At 46.6% G+C, this 24,056-nt stretch overlaps 1 protein-coding gene across 2 annotated transcripts in view; it reads left to right on the plus strand.

Annotated features, from left to right (window-relative positions):
• The first annotated feature begins 305 nt into the window (after positions 1 to 305).
• Positions 306 to 24,056, plus strand: part of NDC1 (NDC1 transmembrane nucleoporin) — a 34,810-nt gene continuing 11,059 nt past the window's right edge. The window contains exons 1-9 of one of the 2 annotated variants that reach the window (XM_044302124.1): positions 306 to 446; positions 1,789 to 1,909; positions 15,195 to 15,296; positions 18,278 to 18,452; positions 18,530 to 18,671; positions 20,167 to 20,275; positions 20,361 to 20,412; positions 20,874 to 21,006; positions 23,613 to 23,702. In XM_044302124.1, the coding sequence (XP_044158059.1) occupies positions 423 to 446; positions 1,789 to 1,909; positions 15,195 to 15,296; positions 18,278 to 18,452; positions 18,530 to 18,671; positions 20,167 to 20,275; positions 20,361 to 20,412; positions 20,874 to 21,006; positions 23,613 to 23,702 (948 nt within the window). In that variant the 5' untranslated portion in view covers positions 306 to 422. The remainder of the gene's footprint in view (positions 447 to 1,788; positions 1,910 to 15,194; positions 15,297 to 18,277; positions 18,453 to 18,529; positions 18,672 to 20,166; positions 20,276 to 20,360; positions 20,413 to 20,873; positions 21,007 to 23,612; positions 23,703 to 24,056) is intronic. The other variant, XM_044302125.1, reaches the window with a different exon arrangement.

A 24,056-nucleotide genomic window follows, 5' to 3' on the forward strand; every position in this document is an offset into this window, starting at 1 on the left:
TAAAGTTTCCCTGCTCCCAGCATGCACACTTCCTTGGCTGCTCTTGTAACTCCCATAGAATTGACATGAGGATTCTGAGAGTTGTAGTTCCAGAACAGCTGGAGTGCCTGAGGTTTCTAATCCCTGCTGTAGCTCATATTCTTGCCCCTACTTTATAAAAAGGACTGGACATTGAAACATAATCTAGAGCAGAAAAATGTCACTTTGCTTGTGTTAAATAAAGTTTTTTCTTGGTCAAACTATATCGAAATCAGGCAGCGGATTGGGCAGTCCTCAGTAGCAAGTCCGTCAGGCATGTGCCGGGGCAGCCTTACAGATGTTCTATAGGCAGTTTTCACATAGGCCGTGCAGAGGACAGCCCTGGAAGGGCCCTTCTCCTTTCACGCCGCGCTGAGTGTTTGAATGTGGGAAGCGGCGCCGATATGACTGGGATCGGAGAGAGAAAGGTAACGGAGCCCGGGGAGGGAGCGGGGCCGGTGGAGCTTCCTGCCTGCAGCGTATCCGAGCCGTGTCCTCCTGCATAGTGTTATGTCCGGGCAGAGAACTGCAAGTCCCAGCCATGCCATAGAAGGTCCTGCTATGACTGCATTCCAGTGATCGTCAGCCAAGTGTTGCAAAACTACAACTCCTATCATTTCATAGCTGCAGACTGTCAGGGCACGATGGAAGTTGTAGCTGGGGAGACACAGATCGGGGAACATTGCCCAATTCCAATAAAGTACCCCTGGTCTATAATACACTGCTGTAATAAGTGCCCCCTGAAGACCTGGCCTGTGCCCCCGGGGGTGAGATCCGCCCAAGACTATAGCGTGGGCTCAGTAACCTCTGGCAATCCACTTGTTGTCAAACAACAACTCCCAGCATGCACACTTACTCAGCTCTTCTTGGAACTCTCATAGAAGTGATTGGAGCATGCTGGGAGTTGTAGTTTCACAACAGCTGAGGGTTAGAGAGGACGTCACTGATGTTGTTGTGAATGTCATCCACCTGAGCGCCTTTCATACGTTTGCCTCCAGGTGTTGCAAAATGACAGCTCCCATTGTACCAGGGCATGATTGGAGTTGTAGTCTTGCAACACCCGGTGAGCTGTAGGCATTGATGGAGTGACCTGGTGCCTGGCAGAAAGAGACTTCCTATTAGATCTGTCAGCAGTCTGATTAGTGACAGCCTGGGGTCTGCAGTCCATAGACTGACTACAGACTACTGTGCACTTAAAGGGGGTCTCTGGGCTTTTAATATTGATGACCTATCCTCAGGCCATCAATATCAGATTGGTGGGGGTCCGACACCCGGCCACCCCCGCTGATCAGCTGTATGTCTTCCCTTCTCTTTTCCTGCTCGGCTGCTTCTGTCTATGGCAAAGACCGTAGACAGCAGCCGTGAACAGGAAGGGAGACGGCGTGTACGCACATACAGCTAATCAGCGAGGGTGGCCGGGTGTCGGACCCCCACCGATCTGATATTGATGACTGGAGACCCCCTTTAAAGGGCTTATGCACACAACCATCTGTTTGGTCCTTTTGATTTGTGGACCGCGGCCGTGTACATGAGCCCTAAGGGACCGCTATGGAGTTTCTGGCCTACGAGCCTCTGTATAGGGAGGCTCCTGCTCTGGAGAACTTAGTGCAGCCTTGTAGTATGTACCTATGTTTCATGCCAGGTGTTGCTGGTGGTTTCTGCAGATTGTCGGGCTGAGGATTGTGACTTTTGAGGAGAGGGCGTCCTGATGAGAGGACCTCCTTTCAATAAAATATGTCCGTAATCATATTGCTGCTTGCTTGCCCGCAGGTGTTGAGATGGAGAGTGGCCGCCAGCCTTTCGTGGGTGGTCATCTTGTTACCCCTGAGCTGCTTGGCCTTCATCTGTCTGAGCAAATTCCACATCTTCCATCCAGCACAATGCCTGACAGGTAGGTGATCTGTGAGTAAAGGAGGTCAGTGGTGGCTCTGCCCCATAAGAAGGTGGTCTACGGCTGTGTTCACATTAGTTCTGATTATAAAGGTTCCATGATGGAAGCACCAGACTCATTATGACTGCAAAACACACAACTGCTGTGTGCATGAGGCCTTACATTGTGTTTCATGACGGATCCATCTTGATCAGTATCCCATGACGCACACAAAAATGCTGCTTGCAGCAGCGTGGGACCGCAACATTACAGCACAAAATGCATTCTGCTGCGTTCCGTTCAGTTTTGTCCCCACTGACCATGAATGGGGACAAAACTGAAGAGTTTTCCGCTAGTCTTGAGATCCTATGACGGATCTCAATACCAGAAAGGAAACCGCTGATGTGAAAGTAACCTAAGACTGATCACTAGAACGGGTCCTGAGAAGTTTGAATGGAGTGGTGGTGAAGCATGCGTGCCGCCACGGCATTCACTCTCTGTGGCGCTGACAGACATAGCTCAGCACTGCACTTGGCTGCCTCCCATAGAGTTTGAATGGAGCGGCAGGGCGCATGGGTGATCACTGCTCTATTCATATGCCTCCAGAAAGGGATCCCAGGACTCCCATTCTAGTCATTAATGGGGATCCTAGTGATTCTACAGTTATCACTTACCCTGTGGATAGGTGATAAATGATTTTCATGGCATATCTCCTTTAAAGGGCATCTGTCAGCAGTTTTGTACCTATGACACTGTCTGACCTGTTACATGTGCACTTGGCAGCTGAAGGCATCTGTGTTGGTCCCATGTTCATATGTGCCCTCATTGCTGAGAAAAATGTATGTTTTAATATATGCAAATGAGCCTCTAGGAGCAACGGGGGCGTTGCCGTTACCCCTAGAGGCTCTGCTCTTTCTGCGCTTTGACAGGACCAGACAGTGAAAACATCATCACACCTGGTGCTGTCAATCACAGTGCAGGGGGGGGCAGCAGTTGCAGAGAGAGCAGAACCTCCAGGTGTAATGACAACGCCCCCCATTGCTTCTAGAGGCTCATTTGCATATATTAAAACATCATTTTTCTCAGCAATGTGTGGAGGAACATGGGACCAACACAGATGTCTTCAGCTGCCAAGTGCACATGTAACAGGTCAGACAGTATCATAGGTACAAAACTGCTGACAGATGCCCTTTAATGCCGGTGGGAGAAGCGTGTATCAGACAACCTCTGCATATATCTTGTCATTGTGGAAGGGATGCCTTTATATATATATATATATATATATATATATATATATATATATATATAGCAAAGAAAATCCGCAGCACTCCTTGAAGTATAGAAAAAATGTGTAGTTTTATTCACACATGTCAAAATAAGACAACGTTTCGGTTCTCTCACAGAACCTTTCTCAAGTCAAGTGAACATCAAGTGCATAACAGCTAGTATAAATACATCATCACATTGTAATCAATTAATGATCAACCAATACAAAATCAGTGCACTCCCATATTTAGGGCATGTTACAATTCATTCCCTCTCTCTATGTGCATAGATAAAGACTATTCACAGTGCTTCTCCACTCATGATTCCTCATCACCACATTTAATACATACAGGTGCATAAAATAAAGTGCAAAGTGCAATATAAGTCCTATATCCTAAAATACCTTGCTGTGGTTACATACGATGGAACAGAAGGAGATGGCGTCTAAACTTGTGTGGAGGCACGCCACTGCTCCGCGTCTCTCCCTCCTCAGTGCGCATGTATCAATTCCTTCCCCACTGATAACGCAGTACATAACCTCTCTGCGTCATCCGAAGGCGGAGACCTAACGTCATGACGTCAGATCCACTCCGTCAGCTGCTACCCCGCACGTATGCGTGCCAGTATGCCGCGGCAGTGATCCACGCCTAGTCGTAGATCTTTTCCGCCATTTTTCTTTAGGGCAATCATTTGGGCATTGTCTTGCCCCATTAACTCCTTCTGTTCCCTCTTTCCACTTACCAACCAGCAAAGGTAAAAACTTGAACCATACTTTCAAAAAGAGCACAATTTATACTATTCTATCATGGATTAGTCATGTAACATCCATTGGGTCCACCCCATACAGCATGTTGAATACACACAGGAGTTAGATCAGTGAGAGGGCATTATCCAACCATCCCTCCTGTCACCCTAAATTCGACATTTAACCCTTTGGGTTTCAGAGTATCTAACCGAAAGATCCATCTGAGCTCAGTTTTCTTCAAAATGGTTAAACGATCCCCTCCTCTATCCAGTGGTTTTACATGGTCCAAAACCATAAATCTCAAGTCACTCTCTTTGTGATTTTTTTCAACAAAATGTTTCGACACAGGCAAATCACGTCTTTTATTCCTAATAGATTGTCTATGGTTATTCAACCTAGTTTTTACATCACACGTGGTTTCGCCCACGTATAGCACCTTGCATGGACACCACAAAACATATATCACCCATGATGAATCACATGTGAGATAATGCCTTATGTTGAAGATTTCTCCCGTGTCTGGATGCGCGAACACCGACCCTCTGTACATCAGTTTGCAATTCACGCATCCCAGACACGGGAAAGATCCCAAGCGTTTTGTTTTAAAAAAAGTCTGTCTCAACTGGCCCTTCTCAGGCAATCTGGAATGCACCACTTTATCCCTAATATTGCCCGCTCTTTTATATGCCATCATGGGCTGTTGTTTAAAGGCCTCTATATTGGGATGTCCACTACTAAGCAGCCCCCAGTGGCGTCTCACTATCTTTTCAATGTTAGGACTCAACTCGTTATAAGTTGACACAAACGTTAATCTGTCATTAGCCTGTCTCTGTTTCAACATTAGCAATTCCCTTCTAGGGATATCCCTTGCTCTATCAGCATGTTTCTTCACTAACCCGCTAGGGTATCCCCTATTTATGAAGGATTGTTGCATCTTGGTCAATGCTGTAATCATATTTTCGTCCTTATCAACTATTCTCCGTACTCTCAACATTTGACTATACGGCAAGGAGTTCACCATTCTCTTGGGATGTCCACTCGTGAAATGTAATAATGTGTTCTTATCAGTGGGTTTAACATTCAAATCCATGTGCAATTGTTCATCTTCAATATACACCTGCGTATCCAAAAACTGCACCCGGTCAGCCGATGCCGTTAACGTAAATTGGATCTCCCGATCAAGGGAGTTCAAAAATGCGTGAAAGTCCATCAGCTGATCCATGGTACCGGTCCAGATGAGGAAAATGTCATCTATGTATCTCCACCACGTCAAAACCTGATTGAAGTGGGGAGATACATAGACGAGACGCTCCTCAAATGACCGTACAAATATATTTGCGTAAGTGGGCGCGGCATTGGACCCCACTGCCGCGCCCCTTACCTGCAAGTAGAACTGCCCCTGGAACACAAAATAGTTGTTCCTCAGGGACAACTCCAACAACGTCAGTACAAACTGCCGAACTGCAGTGGGATGTTCTGAACTTTGCAACATCTCCGCTACAGCCGCCAGACCCTTTTCGTGATTAATCGAGGTGTATAATGACACAATGTCAAAAGATGCCACAATCGCCCCTGGCGGGATACATATCCCACTGATTTTACTGATGAAGTCTCCAGTATCCCTAATATATGATTTAGCACCCAGCGCATATTCCCTCAACATTTTGTCAAGAAAGACATTAATGTTTGAGAGAATCGAGTTCCTGCCGGAAATTATTGGCCGACCTGGGGGGTCAATCAACCTTTTATGTATTTTGGGTAATACATATATAGTCGGTATAACTGGAGACTTCACCACCAAAAACTCTTTAAGTTGTTTGTCAATAACACCATTCTGTTCCGCAATGGTCAGCTGCATATCAATTTTTCTAGCAATATCAAACCTGGGGTCCCTGGCCAAAGGCTCAGACACCAGGTTCTCCTAACTGCCTGTGTATTTCTCCTATATACTGAGGTTTGACTCTGGTTCCTCTGCAGCCATCAGCACTGGTGATGTTAATGTAGCAGATATTGGGTTAACATTGAAACAATTTGGGTTGCATTTAAAAAGTGATTTTTTTCCTATTGTAAACTCACATGCTCTAGAGTGCTTTATCGAGGCTGTCAAGAGAGATGTCGCCCTGTTAAGACAACAAACTAAATCGGATGTACTGGTTAAACCTAACATTACGGCACAAGAAATGTCCGCTCTGGAGGGTTTGTCCAGGAACCACGATCTCACCATCAAGCCTGCGGACAAGGGTGGTGGGATCGTGGTTATGGACACCTCTCAGTATATAGGAGAAATACACAGGCAGTTAGGAGAACCTGGTGTCTATGAGCCTTTGGCCAGGGACCCCAGGTTTGATATTGCTAGAAAAATTGATATGCAGCTGACCATTGCGGAACAGAATGGTGTTATTGACAAACAACTTAAAGAGTTTTTGGTGGTGAAGTCTCCAGTTATACCGACTATAAATGTATTACCCAAATACATAAAAGGTTGATTGACCCCCCAGGTCGGCCAATAATTTCCGGCAGGAACTCGATTCTCTCAAACATTAATGTCTTTCTTGACAAAATGTTGAGGGAATATGCGCTGGGTGCTAAATCATATATTAGGGATACTGGAGACTTCATCAGTAAAATCAGTGGGATATGTATCCCGCCAGGGGCGATTGTGGCATCTTTTGACATTGTGTCATTATACACCTCGATTAATCACGAAAAGGGTCTGGCGGCTGTAGCGGAGATGTTGCAAAGTTCAGAACATCCCACTGCAGTTCGGCAGTTTGTACTGACGTTGTTGGAGTTGTCCCTGAGGAACAACTATTTTGTGTTCCAGGGGCAGTTCTACTTGCAGGTAAGGGGCGCGGCAATGGGGTCCAATGCCGCGCCCACTTACGCAAATATATTTGTACGGTCATTTGAGGAGCGTCTCGTCTATGTATCTCCCCACTTCAATCAGGTTTTGACGTGGTGGAGATACATAGATGACATTTTCCTCATCTGGACCGGTACCATGGATCAGCTGATGGACTTTCACGCATTTTTGAACTCCCTTGATCGGGAGATCCAATTTACGTTAACGGCATCGGCTGACCGGGTGCAGTTTTTGGATACGCAGGTGTATATTGAAGATGAACAATTGCACATGGATTTGAATGTTAAACCCACTGATAAGAACACATTATTACATTTCACGAGTGGACATCCCAAGAGAATGGTGAACTCCTTGCCGTATAGTCAAATGTTGAGAGTACGGAGAATAGTTGATAAGGACGAAAATATGATTACAGCATTGACAACAATCCTTCATAAATAGGGGATACCCTAGCGGGTTAGTGAAGAAACATGCTGATAGAGCAAGGGATATCCCTAGAAGGGAATTGCTAATGTTGAAACAGAGACAGGCTAATGACAGATTACCGTTTGTGTCAACTTATAACTAGAGATGAGCGAACTTCTGTTTTAAGTTCGGCGTCTAAAGTTCGGCTTCCGGTTAACGGAGAATCCCGATCTGGATCCGGATATGAATTCCGACTTCCGTTGTGGTCCGTGGTAGCGGAATCAATAATCGGCCATTATTGATTCCGCTACCACGGACCACAACGGAAGTCGGAATTCATATCCGGATCCAGATCGGGATTCTCCGCTAACCGGAAGCCGAACTTTAGACGCCGAACTTAAAACAGAAGTTCGCTCATCTCTACTTATAACGAGTTGAGTCCTAACATTGAAAAGATAGTGAGACGCCACTGGGGGCTGCTTAGTAGTGGACATCCCAATATAGAGGCCTTTAAACAACAGCCCATGATGGCATATAAAAGAGCGGGCAATATTAGGGATAAAGTGGTGCATTCCAGATTGCCTGAGAAGGGCCAGTTGAGACAGACTTTTTTTAAAACAAAACGCTTGGGATCTTTCCCGTGTCTGGGATGCGTGAATTGCAAACTGATGTACAGAGGGTCGGTGTTCGCGCATCCAGACACGGGAGAAATCTTCAACATAAGGCATTATCTCACATGTGATTCATCATGGGTGATATATGTTTTGTGGTGTCCATGCAAGGTGCTATACGTGGGCGAAACCACGTGTGATGTAAAAACTAGGTTGAATAACCATAGACAATCTATTAGGAATAAAAGACGTGATTTGCCTGTGTCGAAACATTTTGTTGAAAAAAATCACAAAGAGAGTGACTTGAGATTTATGGTTTTGGACCATGTAAAACCACTGGATAGAGGAGGGGATCGTTTAACCATTTTGAAGAAAACTGAGCTCAGATGGATCTTTCGGTTAGATACTCTGAAACCCAAAGGGTTAAATGTCGAATTTAGGGTGACAGGAGGGATGGTTGGATAATGCCCTCTCACTGATCTAACTCCTGTGTGTATTCAACATGCTGTATGGGGTGGACCCAATGGATGTTACATGACTAATCCATGATAGAATAGTATAAATTGTGCTCTTTTTGAAAGTATGGTTCAAGTTTTTACCTTTGCTGGTTGGTAAGTGGAAAGAGGGAACAGAAGGAGTTAATGGCGCAAGACAATGCCCAAATGATTGCCCTAAAGAAAAATGGCGGAAAAGATCTATGACTAGGCGTGGATCACTGCCGCGGCATACTGGCACGCATACGTGCGGGGTAGCAGCTGACGGAGTGGATCTGACGTCATGACGTTAGGTCTCCGCCTTCGGATGACGCAGAGAGGTTATGTACTGCGTTATCAGTGGGGAAGGAATTGATACATGCGCACTGAGGAGGGAGAGACGCGGAGCAGTGGCGTGCCTCCACACAAGTTTAGACGCCATCTCCTTCTGTTCCATCGTATGTAACCACAGCAAGGTATTTTAGGATATAGGACTTATATTGCACTTTGCACTTTATTTTATGCACCTGTATGTATTAAATGTGGTGATGAGGAATCATGAGGGGAGAAGCACTGTGAATAGTCTTTATCTATGCACATAGAGAGAGGGAATGAATTGTAACATGCCCTAAATATGGGAGTGCACTGATTTTGTATTGGTTGATCATTAATTGATTACAATGTGATGATGTATTTATACTAGCTGTTATGCACTTGATGTTCACTTGACTTGAGAAAGGTTCTGTGAGAGAACTGAAACGTTGTCTTATTTTGACATGTGTGAATAAAACTACACATTTCCACCTCATCACCACGACGGCTACAAGGAGATTGACCCCTGACCTCTGTAGGGGCAGGAACAGAGAGAGGGTTTAAATCCCCCCCTCCCACCACCAGCACCAGTGTTTCCTGTCCCTACAGAGGACAGGGGCAGAGAGAGTCTCCCTGCGGGGAGATGAAGTGAGAATGTAACTTCCTGACACCTACCGGGTGTTCCCCCTGCCCTCCTGCGGTCCTCGTACTAACGCTGGGCAGGGGTGAAGGAGGGAGGACTCGCTCCATTATAATATGTGAGCCTGCTCCCGGGTCGCGTTCTCCCGCCGGGCCGGCTTGGCTATCGCCGGGTGCGCGCCTAAGCGCTTCAGGAAAGCGGCAGACGTCACTTCCGGTGGACGAGGGAAGTGACGTCATTCAGAGGCGTCTCCCATTCAAATTTTCGGCGCCAGCGGTGCCGAATGTCTCAGTGTACCGGCGTACATCGGAGCAGCGTGCAGTCATGTCGACCGAACCCCGCTCCCCTGGAGACCCTTCTGTGCCGCCTGCAGTAAGTTCCCCTGTGGGGAAGCGCTTTTTTTCCACCCTGTTACTTGTTCCTAGACACCTGTACCAGGTTGCTTGTTCCTCCTCCTCCACTTCTCTGGCTTGGGGCTTCTGACTGTTAGTTCCATGTATACCTAGTATGGCTAATGGGGGTTATTCTTCCCAGGTCGCTAAGGAGGCCCAGAAAAAATCAGAAAACAGTCTAAAGTGTGTGTCCTGCCTTAAACGGCTTCCGGACGACTATCGCAAAAAGCTTTGCAAAGACTGCATCTCTAGCGTTATCGCTGAAGAACAGCCTTCCTTCTTTAACGAATTAAGGTCCATGATCCATGAGGAAGTAAGAACCTCCTTATCCCAGATGCCTTCACCCAGGGATGCACCTCCACCAAAAAAACGTAGGGGTCCATCTCCTTCCTTATCAGACCCGGAGATGATAGAGGAAGATGCCTCATCATCTAGAGCCTGGGAGGACGAGGGGGCCTCCTCTGATATTGATACTTCAGAATCAGATAGAAGATTCTGCTTTTCATTGGACGAGATGCCAGACCTTCTAAGGCGGTCCGGGCCACTATGGGGGTCGAAGAAACCCCTAGAGCCCACTCGGTCCAGGATGAGATGTTTGGGAGACTCAGGGTTAAAAAGACCCGGGTGTTTCCAATAAACGAGAACATACGAGATATGGTGCTGGACGAGTGGTCCAACCCGGAAAAGAGGTTGGGGGTGTCCAGGTCCTTTAAGAACCGGCTATTGTTTGACTCGAGCGAAGCAAAAATTTTCAGTGAAACACCAAAGGTCGACATTCAAGTCGCAAAGGTCAATAAGAAGACTGCCTTGCCCTTCGAAGACACTTCTCAGCTGCGTGATCCCATGGATAGGAAGGCAGATAGCCTCTTAAAAAAATCGTGGGAAGCGGCGATGTTCACTTTAAAAACAAACATCGCAGCTACCTCAGTGGCAAGATCCATGAGGCTGTGGCTAGAGGAACTGGAATCTCACATCAGAGATAATACTTCCAGGGATGAGATCCTAAGGTCCCTCCCCCTATTGAAATCCGCCACAGCATTTATGGCAGACACCTCAGCTGAGTCTGTCAGATTTGCGGCAAAGGATGCCGGGCTCTCTAATGCGGCCCGCCGTGCCTTGTGGATGAAGAGCTGGTCAGGTGATAACACATCAAAGATGAAACTATGCTCCATCCCGTTCTCGGGGGAATACGTCTTTGGGCCCGTCCTAGACCGTATCCTGGAGAAAGCGGCGGACAAAAAAAAGGGGTTCCCAGAGGAGAGACCCTATAAAAGGAATATCCCTTTCGGGCCCCCACCAGCCAGAATAGACCCTTTAAGGATAAAGGGAAGTCAGGACGCTGGAGTTACCCAAAAGGGGGCAGGGGTAGGAACAACCCCTCCTCCTCCCAGAATAAGCCCTCGGACAAGCAATGACGCCAGAGTTGGGGGGAGATTGAAGAATTTTCTGACTCCTTGGGAGTCCACTACCCTGAACCCTTGGGTTCGGGACATAATAAAATCCGGGTACCACATCGAACTTTCTTCATCTCCCCCAAACCGCTTCATTGTCACCAACCCAAGTTCCCCCAAAGTACGCAAAAAGATTCAGCAAGGGGTCCAAAGTCTTCTGGCGACGGACGTGATAGTACAAGTCCCGTCAACACAGCAAAGACAAGGGTTCTATTCGAACCTGTTTTTGGTAGAGAAAAAAGAGGGCTCATTCCGCACAATTATAAACTTGAAAGCCCTGAACAAGTTTGTCATTTATCGGAAGTTCAGGATGGAATCCCTGAAGTCCCTGATTCCATTAATAGGGAGGAACGCCCTGATGTGCTCAGTAGATCTTCAGGACGCCTACTATCACGTCCCAATTCATCCAGAGTCACAAAGGTTCTTGAGGTTCGCCATCCAGGACCACAAGGGAGTAACCCATCACTTCCAGTTTACGGCCCTCCCCTTTGGGATATCATCTGCACCCAGAGTCTTTACGAAGCTGGTAGTCGAGATGGTGGCCTTCCTGAGACACAAAGGTCTGGTGATTATACCGTACCTGGACGATTTCCTCTTAATTGGGAATTCGGAGAACAAACTCAGAACAGACCTACAAACCTTCCTGTCTCTCACTCAAGATCTGGGATGGTTGGTGAACATGAAAAAATCGAACCTGGTGCCCTCCAGCACTATCCAGTTTTTGGGCGTCATCCTGGATTCCCGAACGCAGCATACCTTCCTTCCACCAGACAAGGTCAGAAACCTTCAATTACAGGTTCGACGTTTCCAGAACAGGAGGTCATGTCCCATAAGGGAAGCTATGAGCCTCCTGGGTCTTCTCTCGTCTTGTATCATGTCCGTCCCATGGAGTCAGGCCCACTTCCGATCTCTCCAAACATGGATCCTCAGAACTTGGAACAAACAACAGTCCTCCTTGGATCACAAAGTTCTGATTCCCCTAGCGGTGAAGACCTCCCTAAGTTGGTGGAAAAGCACAAGCAATCTGTCCTTGGGAGTTGCCTGGGAGAAGGTTCCCTACATTCAAGTACTTACGGATGCAAGCGGAAAAGGATGGGGAGCGAAAGTGGGAGATCATTTGTTCCAAGGTTCCTGGATTCCAACAACCCGCTCTCAGTCCTCCAATTTCAGAGAGCTGGAAGCAGTCTGGAAAGCCCTGAAGGCTGCAGAGACCCTTCTGGTGGGTCAGCACGTAAAAATCCTTTCGGACAACACGACGACGGTGGCTTATCTCTCTCACCAGGGAGGCACGAGATCGGAGAAACTGATGTCTATTGCAAGGAAGATCTTCAACTGGGCAGAATCCCACGTGAGTTCCATCTCCGCAATTCACTTAAAAGGAATACTGAACGTAGAAGCAGACTATCCTCAGTCGCCAGTTAATAGATCATACCGAGTGGTCCCTGAATCAAGAAGTATTTCAGGTTCTGGCAGAAAGATGGGGCACTCCACAAGTGGATCTGTTCGCCTCCAAGAAGAACGCAAAGGTACCAACGTTCTGTTCGCTAAACCCACGGGACAATCCCTGGGCGCTGGATGCGCTCACGATTCATTGGGACTGGGATCTCAGTTATGCATTCCCACCTTTGCCTCTACTTCCCAGGATAATCCAGAAACTCTACCTAGAAGATACGACACTAATCCTAATAGCTCCCTATTGGCCGAAAAGGAGCTGGTTCTCTTCTTTAAAGAATCTATCAGTAGAGGACCCATGGCCTCTTCCTTCCAGGAGGGACCTGCTTCACCAGGGGCCAATCCTACACCCAGATCCGAGCTTCCTCAAGTTGTCAGCCTGGATCCTGAGGTCCAGAGGTTGAAGTCCCAGGGGCTCTCCGACCAAGTGATAGCTACCCTAAAAGCGAGTAGGAAGAAGGTTACCTTCTCAATTTACTTAAAGATTTGGAAGAGATTCTGTACCTGGATTGGCAACCCTGCCCCAAATTTAGAGCCGCCCATTTTTCTGAAAATCTTGGACTTCCTCCAGCAGGGGCTTGAATTAGGTCTTAGACCCTCTACCCTGAGGGTACAGGTCTCGGCACTAGCTTGCTTCTTTGATCGAGATCTAGCCAGGTCATCGCTGGATCAAAAGATTCATGAGAGCTGCCTCCCGACTACGTCCCTCTCTAAAATCTAGGATCCCCAACTGGAACCTCAATACGGTACTCACTGGCTTGACTCTTGCTCCGTTTGAGCCCCTATCTAGTTGTTCCACCAAACATCTATCGCTTAAGACTGCATTCTTGGTGGCCATCACGTCCGCAAGAAGGCTAGGCGAGATCCAAGCACTATCGATACAGGAACCCTATCTCCGTATCACCGATGACAGAATCATTCTTAAGTTAGATCCAGGTTTTTTGCCTAAAGTGGTATCGGATTTCCACCGTAACCAGGAGATAGTCTTACCCTCCTTTTGCAGTAATCCCTCTAATATTAGGGAATCTAGCTTCCACTCTCTAGATGTAAGACGCTCTGTCTTACGGTATCTTGAGGTATCAAAGGGTTTCCGTAAATCCAGCAACCTATTTGTCTTATTCTCAGGTAAGAATAAGGGTCTAAAAGCCTCCAGGTCCTCCTTAGCACGGTGGATAAAGGATTCCATTTCCATCTCCTATGAGTCCCAAGGTCTGTCGTGCCCCCCAAATTTGAGAGCTCACTCTACCCGGGCTATGTCCTCCTCCCAGGCCGAGCGGGCCGGAGCTTCCCTTGAGGATATCTGTAAAGCTGCTACTTGGTCTAACATCCACACCTTTACTAAACACTATAGGTTAGACCTATCTACTTCAGACTTGTCTTTTGGACGTAAGGTCCTTCAGGCGGTCGTCCCCCCCTAAGCTATAATTTTTTATATCTCCTTGTAGCCGTCGTGGTGATGAGGTGGAAAGCCGGAATTAGACTTACCGGTAATTCAGTTTCCACGAGATCACCACGACGGCACATATATTCCCTACCCTTCCTTTAGTCTTACCTGGGAGGTTATGAAGTAATACCCTCTCGATTCATTATTTTTCTGTTCTCACCACTTATTTCTGTCTCTGTAATTTTGGACACACTGGTGCTGGTGGTGGGAGGGGGGGATTTAAACCCTCTCTCTGTTCCTGCCCCTACAGAGGTCAGGGGTCAATCTCCTTGTAGCCGTCGTGGTGATCTCGTGGAAACTGAATTACCGGTAAGTCTAATTCCGGCTTTTTTCTATACTTCAAGGAGTGCTGCGGATTTTCTTTGCTGTTTCAAGTCCTGAATCGAGGGACCACCGCTGGCACCACACAGCCATAGCTGTATAACGACAGGAGTGCTGCCTGACTCTTTTTATGGAGATATATATATATATATAATTTGTTTTTTACTTTATTTGGTCTTTCATTTGTGTTTCTGATGTGTAGCACAGAGGCCACAGCTAATAAAAGTTTGGCTGTAATTTCTCACAGTGAGCATTGCTGATGGCCATACGCTTTCATTTTCAGAAGAAGGTCCTCTTAATGAGAACGCCCATGTCACTTTCTAATGGAGACTTTATTTTCATACTTGGTTTTAGTGAAATCACACGGCCTAACCTAAAACTCCCATGTCTATTCAGGTTCTTCAGTTTCGGAATATTCCTACTATACAAGGAGTTTGCCATTGTGAAAGTCCATAAAATAATTGGTCATGTCTGTGGATACGTTATTCTTACACCTGTCCCATCTCCTGGCGTGTCTGTTCTAGTAACTTCTTGCATTCCCCTGTAATATTTCTGGAACATCTGTTCTTATGACTCTGTTTTACCATTCCTTTATTATTCCTGTTAGAAGTTATAAATAATTGCCAACAGTTTACAATGAAGGTCCAAAGGGTGTGACCCTGCAAAGTCTGACACTGGCAGCAGTGATAAGATGTGTCAGACTGCAGGGACAGCCCCCCAGTTGGTAACGCCACTTTTTACCTTAATTGCAGGCTGCTGACAATTTAGTCATAACTTCTAGAAGGAATGATAGAGGAATGGCACACCATACAGTCATAAGAATAGAGGCTCCAGAATTGTTATTACAAGGGGAATGCATGTAGTTACTGCAACAGACATGTCGGCAGAGGGGACCGGTCCTCTGTAATTGTGGCTTTCTTTCTTTCTGTAGATGCCATAAAGGACACGCTCAGCAGTTCCACCGTCTTTTGCCTGCTGCTGCTATGTATACTGCAGGTTATTGAATGTGCTTTCAATGTGCAGTTCCATTCAGGTGAGACAGTGAAGCATTACACTAAAACTAAATTGGAAAACTTTACCTAATTTTTGTAGCTTTTTATCCACTTTCCCTTCATAGACATGCTGACAGGGGTGATAGTGGAGGGATTCAGAGGAGGCACACTTCATCATCTTCTTCATTTGACCTCCCCCAGCTGCCGCATCGCTCCCTCTGTAGTACCTCTGTATCTTGAATATAGAATGTAGCCACCAGTCCATGTAGTACTTCATACCAGTGCCGCTACACATGCTCACCAGCAGCATCGGCCGAGCTTTGTTGCAGCAGTGCCACCCATTTCTCTGTAAATCCAGCTGCACACATATTGCGTCTGCACATGCTTAAAGGGGTTGTCTGGGCTTTTAATATTGAGGACCTATCGTCCGGATAGGTCATCAATAGCAGATCGCCGATCAGCTGTATAAAGGAGAGGGCGCGCGCAGTGTACGTGTGCCGTCTCCCTTCTCTCTTCCTGTCCGCTGCTGCGGTCTATGGTCTCTGCCATACACCGCCGCAGCCGAGCAGGAAGAGAGAAGGGAGACGGCACACGTACACTGCGCGCGCTGTCTCCTCATACAGCTGATCGGCGGGGGTGCCGGATGTCGGACCCCCGCCAATCTGATATCGATTACCTATCCTCAGGATAGGTCATCAATAGTAAAAGTCTGGTCAACTCTTTTAACCACCAGCTAAAGCAATGGTGGATAGGCATGTAAACAGGCTTGCACTACAAACCACAGGGGCCCAATGTAAGTTCAAAAAAAAAAAAGTCATATGTGAGCAGTGGGGCCAATCCGTGGGCAGCGGGAAGTGTCTTGGGCTACCAAATGCACAGTATGCATCATAGGGTTGTTTTGATACCAGAATTTTGATACGATTACGATACCACAAAAAAGTATTGCGATACCCGATACCATTCAATACCACGCGAAAATAATATTATGGAATTTATGGAACGTCCGGCCCATAATCGATCCGATCCTATTTTTTGGGGGGACAAGGTGACAAAAAAATGGCGAATCACGCATTTTTGTATTTTTTATTTTTCCTGTTATAGCATTCACCACATAGGAGATATTTTTAAATATTTTAATAGTTCGTACTTTTTTGGGTGTGGCAATATGTAATATGTTTATTTATTGTTTATATATTTTATATAGAGACTAGATGGGCCAAATGGTTCTTATCTGCCGACACATTCTATGTTTCTATCTGTAAAATTGGGAAAGGGGGTGATTTAAACTTAATTTTTTTTTTTTTTACTTTTTATTTAATAACTATTTCCCCCCTTAGAAGCTAGAACCTGGGATCTTTTAATCCTTTGTCCTATTCACCCTGATAGATCTCTATTAGGGTGAATAGGATCTCACACTCTCCCTGCTGTCCTGTGCATAGTACACACAGCAGCAGGGAGGTTACCATGGCAGCCAGGGCTCCAGTAGCGTCCTGGCTGCCATGGTAACCGATCGGAGCCCCAGGATTACACTGTTGGGGATCCGATCAGAAGCTGCCACTGCACCACCAATGAGGAGGAGGGGACCCTGTGGGCACTGCCAACAATGATTCTAACACTGGGCGGGGCGCACTGCGCCACCAATGTTTTTAGTACTGAACCGCACCTGAGGGGTTAACTGCCATGGATCACAGTGCCCTGTCATAGAGGTCGGGTGCTGGCTATGTGATTCTGCCGCCGGCACCTGCCGCCTATATTTGTATTAATCGGGGAGTTATCACCATTGGTGGCGCAGTGGCCACAGCCCCTCCGCACCTCTCTCTTCTTATTGGCAGCAGGAGCATAGGGGGAGGGAGACTCCTTCTACCCTGTGCTGCTGAGGAGAACATGGCGCGCGCTGAGAGCAGCGTGCGCCATGTACTCTGATACTAGACTGTGCAGCCTAGTATCAGTAAATGTCAAAAAGAGCTGAAAAAGAGGGCACCAGGTAAGGCCCCTTTCACACGAACGATACGGATTGTGTCAGGATGCGTTCAGTGAAACGCACACCATTTCGCTAGTAAGTTCAGTCAGTTTTGTCTGCAACTACGTTCAGTGTTTCCGTTTTTTCCGCGCGGGTGCAATCAGTTTTGATGCGTTTTCATGCGTGTGAAAAAAAACCCTGAAGATTCACAAACATCTCCTAGCAACCATCAGTGAAAACGCATTGCACCCTGACGCGATGCATTCTTTACAGAAGCCCCGTTGACTTCTATGGGGCCAGAGCTGCGTGAAAAACGCAGGATATAGAACATGCTGTGATTCTCGTGCAACGCAGAAATGATGTGTGAAAACGACGCTCATGTGCACAGACCCATTGAAATGAATAGGTCAGGATTCAGTGCGGGTGCGGCATGAACGCATAGCACATCGCACCCGGATGGAAAACTCGCTCGTGTGAAAGGGCCCTAAGTGTTCTGCTCATTCACCAGTTAATGCAATTTTTTGTTTTCTTGAACCAGAGGGTCCTTTTTTTAAAATTATCTATTTCTGATTTTGATTCACCCCCTTTAAAGATCACTTGATAAAGGTCAGACTCCTTATGCAAAATGTCTTTCAGAGAGCGCGTTCCTGTAAGTGCGCTGCTGACTCTTTGGCCCCTTTCAGACGAGCGGGTGTCACACTGCGGACTCGCAGCGCAGCACCCGGCCCGGCCTTCCAGCACTGCTGGGGTCACATAGCATTATATTGATTTATGATGCTATGTAACCCTTAGAGGTCTGGAATGTACTGGATAACACTGACATAATACTGTCAGTGTTATGCAATACATTCCAGAACTGTAAGGGTTACATAGCATCATAAATCAATATAATGCTGTGTGACCCCGGCAGTGCTGGAAGGCCGGGCCGGGTGCTGCGCTGCGAGTCCGCAGTGTGACACCCGCTCGTCTGAAAGGGTCCTTTGAGTTCTTGTGCAGCAGCAGGGATGCTCCGTGGCCTCCACCTGTATGATCTCTATATGATTGTGTCACTCTCATCCACAGTGGTGCCTTCCATCGCCAGTTCCCGGCTCTCCTTGATTGGACTCATCCTGCTTCCCCAGCATGTGCTTCACTCTGTCGTGCATGCCTTTATGGGGGTGCTGGTGTTTTGGTGCTGCACAGTCCTGGGTCAGAGTCCACATCAGGGCTTGGCCGTTCCGTGCAGTCTAGACCCCAGGTGAGTTAGGAAGGTACGTGGCTAATAAGGTAGAGACGTATCGTTGGGATATAATACTGTATGTCTTTTCTCCCCAGCAGTGATGAAGCCAGCAGCCAGGCGATGTGCCTGAATGAGCGTTACCTCTTCCTGCTGCTGACTGGAGGCTTCATGGGGTATAGTTACAGCCTGCTGTATTTTATTCACAATATGAATTGCTTGTCTTTTCCATCGGTGCAGGTAAGAACTGACCCGTGTGTATCGGTTATATTCCAGCCTATATATCCGTGCTATATGTATTCTGCTCCACACAGTGGTGCCCTGATCTCCATCCTTTTGCCTTATTCGTCAGCTTTATGACTTTATGTATGTTGCCGTCTTCAAAATATAGATATTTTGCATCCGCATTTTTTGTGGACCCATTGACTTCAATGGGTCTGCGGTCCGCACTTTGCGCAATGAATATACCAATGCACAAAGCACACTAAACTGTCAGAACATGTCGGCCAAATGCGGACAAGGGACCCATTGAAGTTAATGGGTCTGCAAAAAAATACAGCACTCTGTATTTTGTGAACCCACAATTTGCCGTCCGCAAAATGGATACGGTCGTGTACTTGATACCTTAGGGTGCTATTTCACTCACGTTAGTGTCCGTGGGTACCGCTTGAAGATTACTTGTAATATCCGGGCTGCACTTGGGACTTTCCATTGTTTCAGGTTGTAATTACAAGGGCGGTGTGGCCTGTAGCGGTACTCACAGCCAGTAACACGTGTGTAATCCCATCGTTACTAGCAGAAGAGATGCAGTTAGTAGAGGAGAGCAGGAGCTCTGTGTGTGGGTGTCTGTGATTTTAGAGTTGTAATGAATTGTTCTCTCAATTTTATAAACTGTACCTGTGCCTCGAAGGAAGGGATAAAGAACTTAAAGGGGTTGTCAATCACTCCCCTGTGTACAAGTACCAGTGACTGACAGCTATCTCTGTATATACACTTACATAGAGAATGCTATCAATCACTGATAACACCTCCCCTGTGTACAGCTATCAGTGACTGGCTTCTATCTCTGTATACACACTTACACAGGGAATGCTATCTCTCACTGATAACACCTCCCGCATGTACAGCTATCAGTGACTGATGCTATCTCTGTATACACACTTACACAGAAAATGCTTGCAATCACTGATAACACCTCCCCTGTGTACAGCTATCAGTGACTGACAGCTATCTCTGTATACACACTTACACAGGGAATGCTATCTCACTGATAACACCTCCCGCATGTACAGCTATCAGTGACTGAAGCTATCTCTGTATACACACTTACACAGAGAATGCTTACAATCACTGATAACACCTCCCCTGTGTACAATGAAGTCAGAAATCGCAAAGATATAAATTACAAGTTATATTGAATCTTTACCCACAAAACTATCTATCAATCTGCTCAGCTCCTCCTGCTCTAAAACATGCAGATTGCACAGCATTGCTTTTTTGGGTGACAGGTCTTCTTTAAGGCTATGGACATATGTAGCAGATGAACGCTGAGCTGACATGCGGTTTTAGTACTGTAATCCATTATGACATTTCTCTGTGCAAATCTGCAGGTTTCGACAATGTCTGACTCCAGTGTAAATGTTGTGTTGCAGTATATAATAGATTTAACATCTAGAGCTAAAATTTACTTGGCCGAAGCTCACGTTATTAACCGTTTTCTCCTCTTCTTTTTAAGCAATTCAAGTATTTGCAGTTCCGCCAGAGTGTCCCGAGGCTTCTGAAGCACTGCTGTGTCCAGTCTCTGTACCTGGCCCGGAATTTCACCGCTGTCTATTTCTTCCTGGGTATGCCTGTTACTGTAATCTCTTACATACACACGCATAGGTAAAATCTACTCGCATGTCTCATAAACGTGGTCTTTTATTCCAGGTTATATTCCACGGAAATGGGTTCAGGCCGTTCTGAACCTCCAAATGAATCCGTGAGTATTTTATTACTATACAGATACATTAACCCAGGGGGTGCGCAACCTTTTTGGTCCAAGGGTCCAACCAAACCACTCCTAAGGGACGCAATAAAACTTAAAGGGGACTTTATTTATTGGGTTGCATATGATGTTCATTTTGATAGGTCAGTGTTCCACTTTTGGAACTTCGGGACCCTCTGTTGGGCACTCCAGAGAGTTGAGGTAGCCACCCAGAAGTCCAGCAGCTTCCATTGTAGTTGGTGGGAATCCCGGGGGGGGGAAGCTACAATGATGAGAGCACATATGTGCAGCTGCTTCTCCACCCCGTCTCTTCCTCTCTGGAGTGCCGGACTGCGGAGAGTCCCAAAATATGGGGTTGTAAGCAATGGCTGGGGGGCCACATGTTGTACATCCCTAGTAATATATGCATCATAGTACAGCAGTCACAGACCTGTGATTATTTCCTTTCCATGCAGACATTTGCCTCCACTGGATACTCTTCGTGGACTTTTTGACTTGTCACTATTTTACCAGATGTGGCTGTCTGGCGTGTTTCTTCTCACCACCTGGTGTATTGCATGGCTGCTCTTCAAGATCTACACTACAGAGGTCAGTAGGATAGATGCGATTCACACAGGAAATTACTAATGTTGAAAATGTCTAGGGGTCCCGTCCCAGTGCTTGAATATTTATCACAACTGTCTTAATGGATAAACTGACCTTCTTGCCCACTGCAGTACAGCTTTAGGGCTCATGCTCGGCCTTTCCGTGCATTGGGGACCGCAATTTGCTGTCCTCAATGCACGGGCTACATCCGTGCGGATTCCACAAACGGATCCAGACCCATTCAACTTGAATGCGTCCGTGATCCGTCCGCACCACAAAAAAATTTAACGTGTTTTGCTTCTGTGGTGTTCCGTACCTCCGTTCCGCACCGAACCTTCCAGATTGCGGACCCATTCAAGATGGGACTGCATCCGTGATGTTGTGAGCACACGGCCGGCGCCCACATGTTGCGGACCCGCTGTGTGCATGAGGCCTTATGTATCCAGAGCTGTGTTGGCCACGGGCAAGAGGACCAATTCTCTTGTTGGGCTACTTTTCAAATATAAATAACAACAAAGATAACCAAATAATGGAATAGACCACCTAAATCGTACAGCAAAAATGAATAGATGATCAATATAAAACTTAACTTTTAATATTTATCTGATAAGAAAAATTGGCCCCAAGATAAATAGATAATGCAATATAGACATATAATTCAGAGTTGAAGCAAGGTAGGTCACCCCACAGATGATTGTAACACTGGGTGGCCAGAGATCACTTATAATATATGAAAAAAAGTGCTCAGCGGCACCAAAAGTGTAAAACGATCGTCCTACCGCTCCAATGAAATGTTCCTTGTGCAATGATTGCCTCACCGATACTCAATAATGTCAGTCCACCAAGGCTGGAAACAGTTGCAGATAAGGGTTAGGGTTACTAGCCTGCTTGCCCTAAGGATGCCCTGCAAGAGACTGCACTAGCCCTGGTAACCTGATCACGGAGCCCCGCGACCAGGTACAATCGGGAACCTAACCCTAGAATTGATGCGCCCTAGTGAGCCCTTTCCTGCCAAATCCCCACATGCACGTTTCGCTTAAGGATGAGTATAAAGCTCATCAGGGGAAACACAAGGAAGCTTTGGGCTGTTTGGTTATCCAGGGCACACAGACAAAGATACTGGCCGCGTCCCCTGGACACCAAGGTAATGTGTCCAGAGCCCTGATGTAGCTTCAATTGGACATACTGACAACAGGGAGGGAAGAGGACAACAGATAAAGGCCCCCCTCCTCCTAACAAAGTTCTAGCGCATAGACCTGATGTAGTCTGTGGCGGCGTTAAAAACCATTAAAAACGCTGGCCTCAGAATGAGGCTTGGCTGGTGACTCGCCTACTCCTCATGACGATGTGGGTCACGCCCGCGCATGTGGAGGAAAGTATGCCGCATCGCTCGCAGGGAGAACACCGGGCGGATAATAGTGAGTGAAGTGACGTCACTACGTCCGATCTCGTCCGTTCTCGCAAGATCACAATGACCTGGTTGCCAGGCGACCGGGACGCTCTGCCCGGCTCCTGTCAGATGCGCGGCCACTGATATGGAGTCGCGCTGACTATAAGATGGCATTAATGGCAAAATAATAAAAAAAAAGTGATTTGAATATGCTGGCCAAACACAACCACATGGCTAAAGGGCCAGGTAAGGGTAGAATCAGGAATGAGAAATTATAAATAATCAAGAAGAAAATGTGGGTGGCCAAAAAATCAAGATGATAGCCACGTTTGATGGCTGTGCCGACTGTACGAGGGGGATCCTCAAGAAGCACTGGCCCATTCTTCTAACGGACCCGGACATCAGGTAGATGATATATGAGTATCCTCAGATCACATTTAGAAGAAGCAGTAGCCTAAGGGACCTCCGCGTACACAGCCTTTATACCCCCGCTTCCCAGCAGGGCACGTGGCTCAACCGTAGACCTACCGGTTGCTTTAAGTGTAGTGGCTGCATAGCCTGTAACATTGTACAAACAGGCAAAACATTTTCAATTCTGAATTATAGGCTACTTTCACTCTAGCGTTTCTATTTTCCGGTATTGAGAACAGTCATAGGGTCTCAATATGCTTCCTTTATGTCCCCATTCATTGTCAATGGGGACAAAACGTAACGGAATGCTCCAAAATGCATTCCATTCCGTTTGGTTTTGTTCTCGTACCGCATGCTGCGGTTTTCTTTCCATCATGGGATGTGGACCCACAATGCAAGTCAATGGGGATGGATCCGTTTTCTGACATAGTAGAAAACTGATCCGTCCCCCATTGACTTTCAATGGCGTTCATGACTGATCCGTCTTGGCTATGTTAAAGATATTACAACCGGATCCGTTCATAACAGATGCAGACGGTTGTATTATCAGTAACGGAAGTGTTTTTGCTGAACTCTGCCGGATCCAACAAAAACACTAGTGTGACAGTAGCCTTAGACAGTTTTGGTAAATGAGGCAGAATGTTTGCGATTTCTGTAAAGTAAGCTCGCCATACTAAGGTGCTGAACATTTCGCCTCTACTGCCACAAACCTACATTTTCATTTCCGTTATAAAGGCTTTGACGGAATTCACCACGGTGTCCCTCCATGGCCGTATATAATTGCTTATATGCTCTTCTGTATTTCTAGGCCCGCGTGTTTCCTGTGCAGACTGCTTTTCCTGAAGAAGCAGCAAAATGTCTCCCAAACATGTTGAGCTGTAATTTTCCACTACTAAGGGTGAGTATATATCATCTATAAAAGACAGATGTTCTTTAGACCCTAGTATTACATATGTACGCCATAAAGGGAGGTCCTCTGCCTGTAGTGGTGCTGGCAGCTTCCCTTGGCAGTGACTTCCAGGATTCTATAGCTAGACATCCAAACCCTACCTTTTGATTAGTTTTTACTATATGTATGCACCTTCCATACACTCTCATGATGGTCCCTTTGATGACCTGAAGCTGGACTACACAGCACTGTAGTATTATATGACCGCCTTTGTACCGTCTTTTTTTTTTTTGGCAAGAGTGGCCTATGGCTGCTTCTGCAGGTAGAGGTGGAATGGCGAAACAAGAGTGTGGCTTAATAAGC

The sequence above is a fragment of the Bufo gargarizans genome, chromosome 7 (assembly GCF_014858855.1).
Source record: "Bufo gargarizans isolate SCDJY-AF-19 chromosome 7, ASM1485885v1, whole genome shotgun sequence".
In the NCBI taxonomy this organism is placed as follows: Eukaryota; Metazoa; Chordata; class Amphibia; order Anura; family Bufonidae; genus Bufo; species Bufo gargarizans.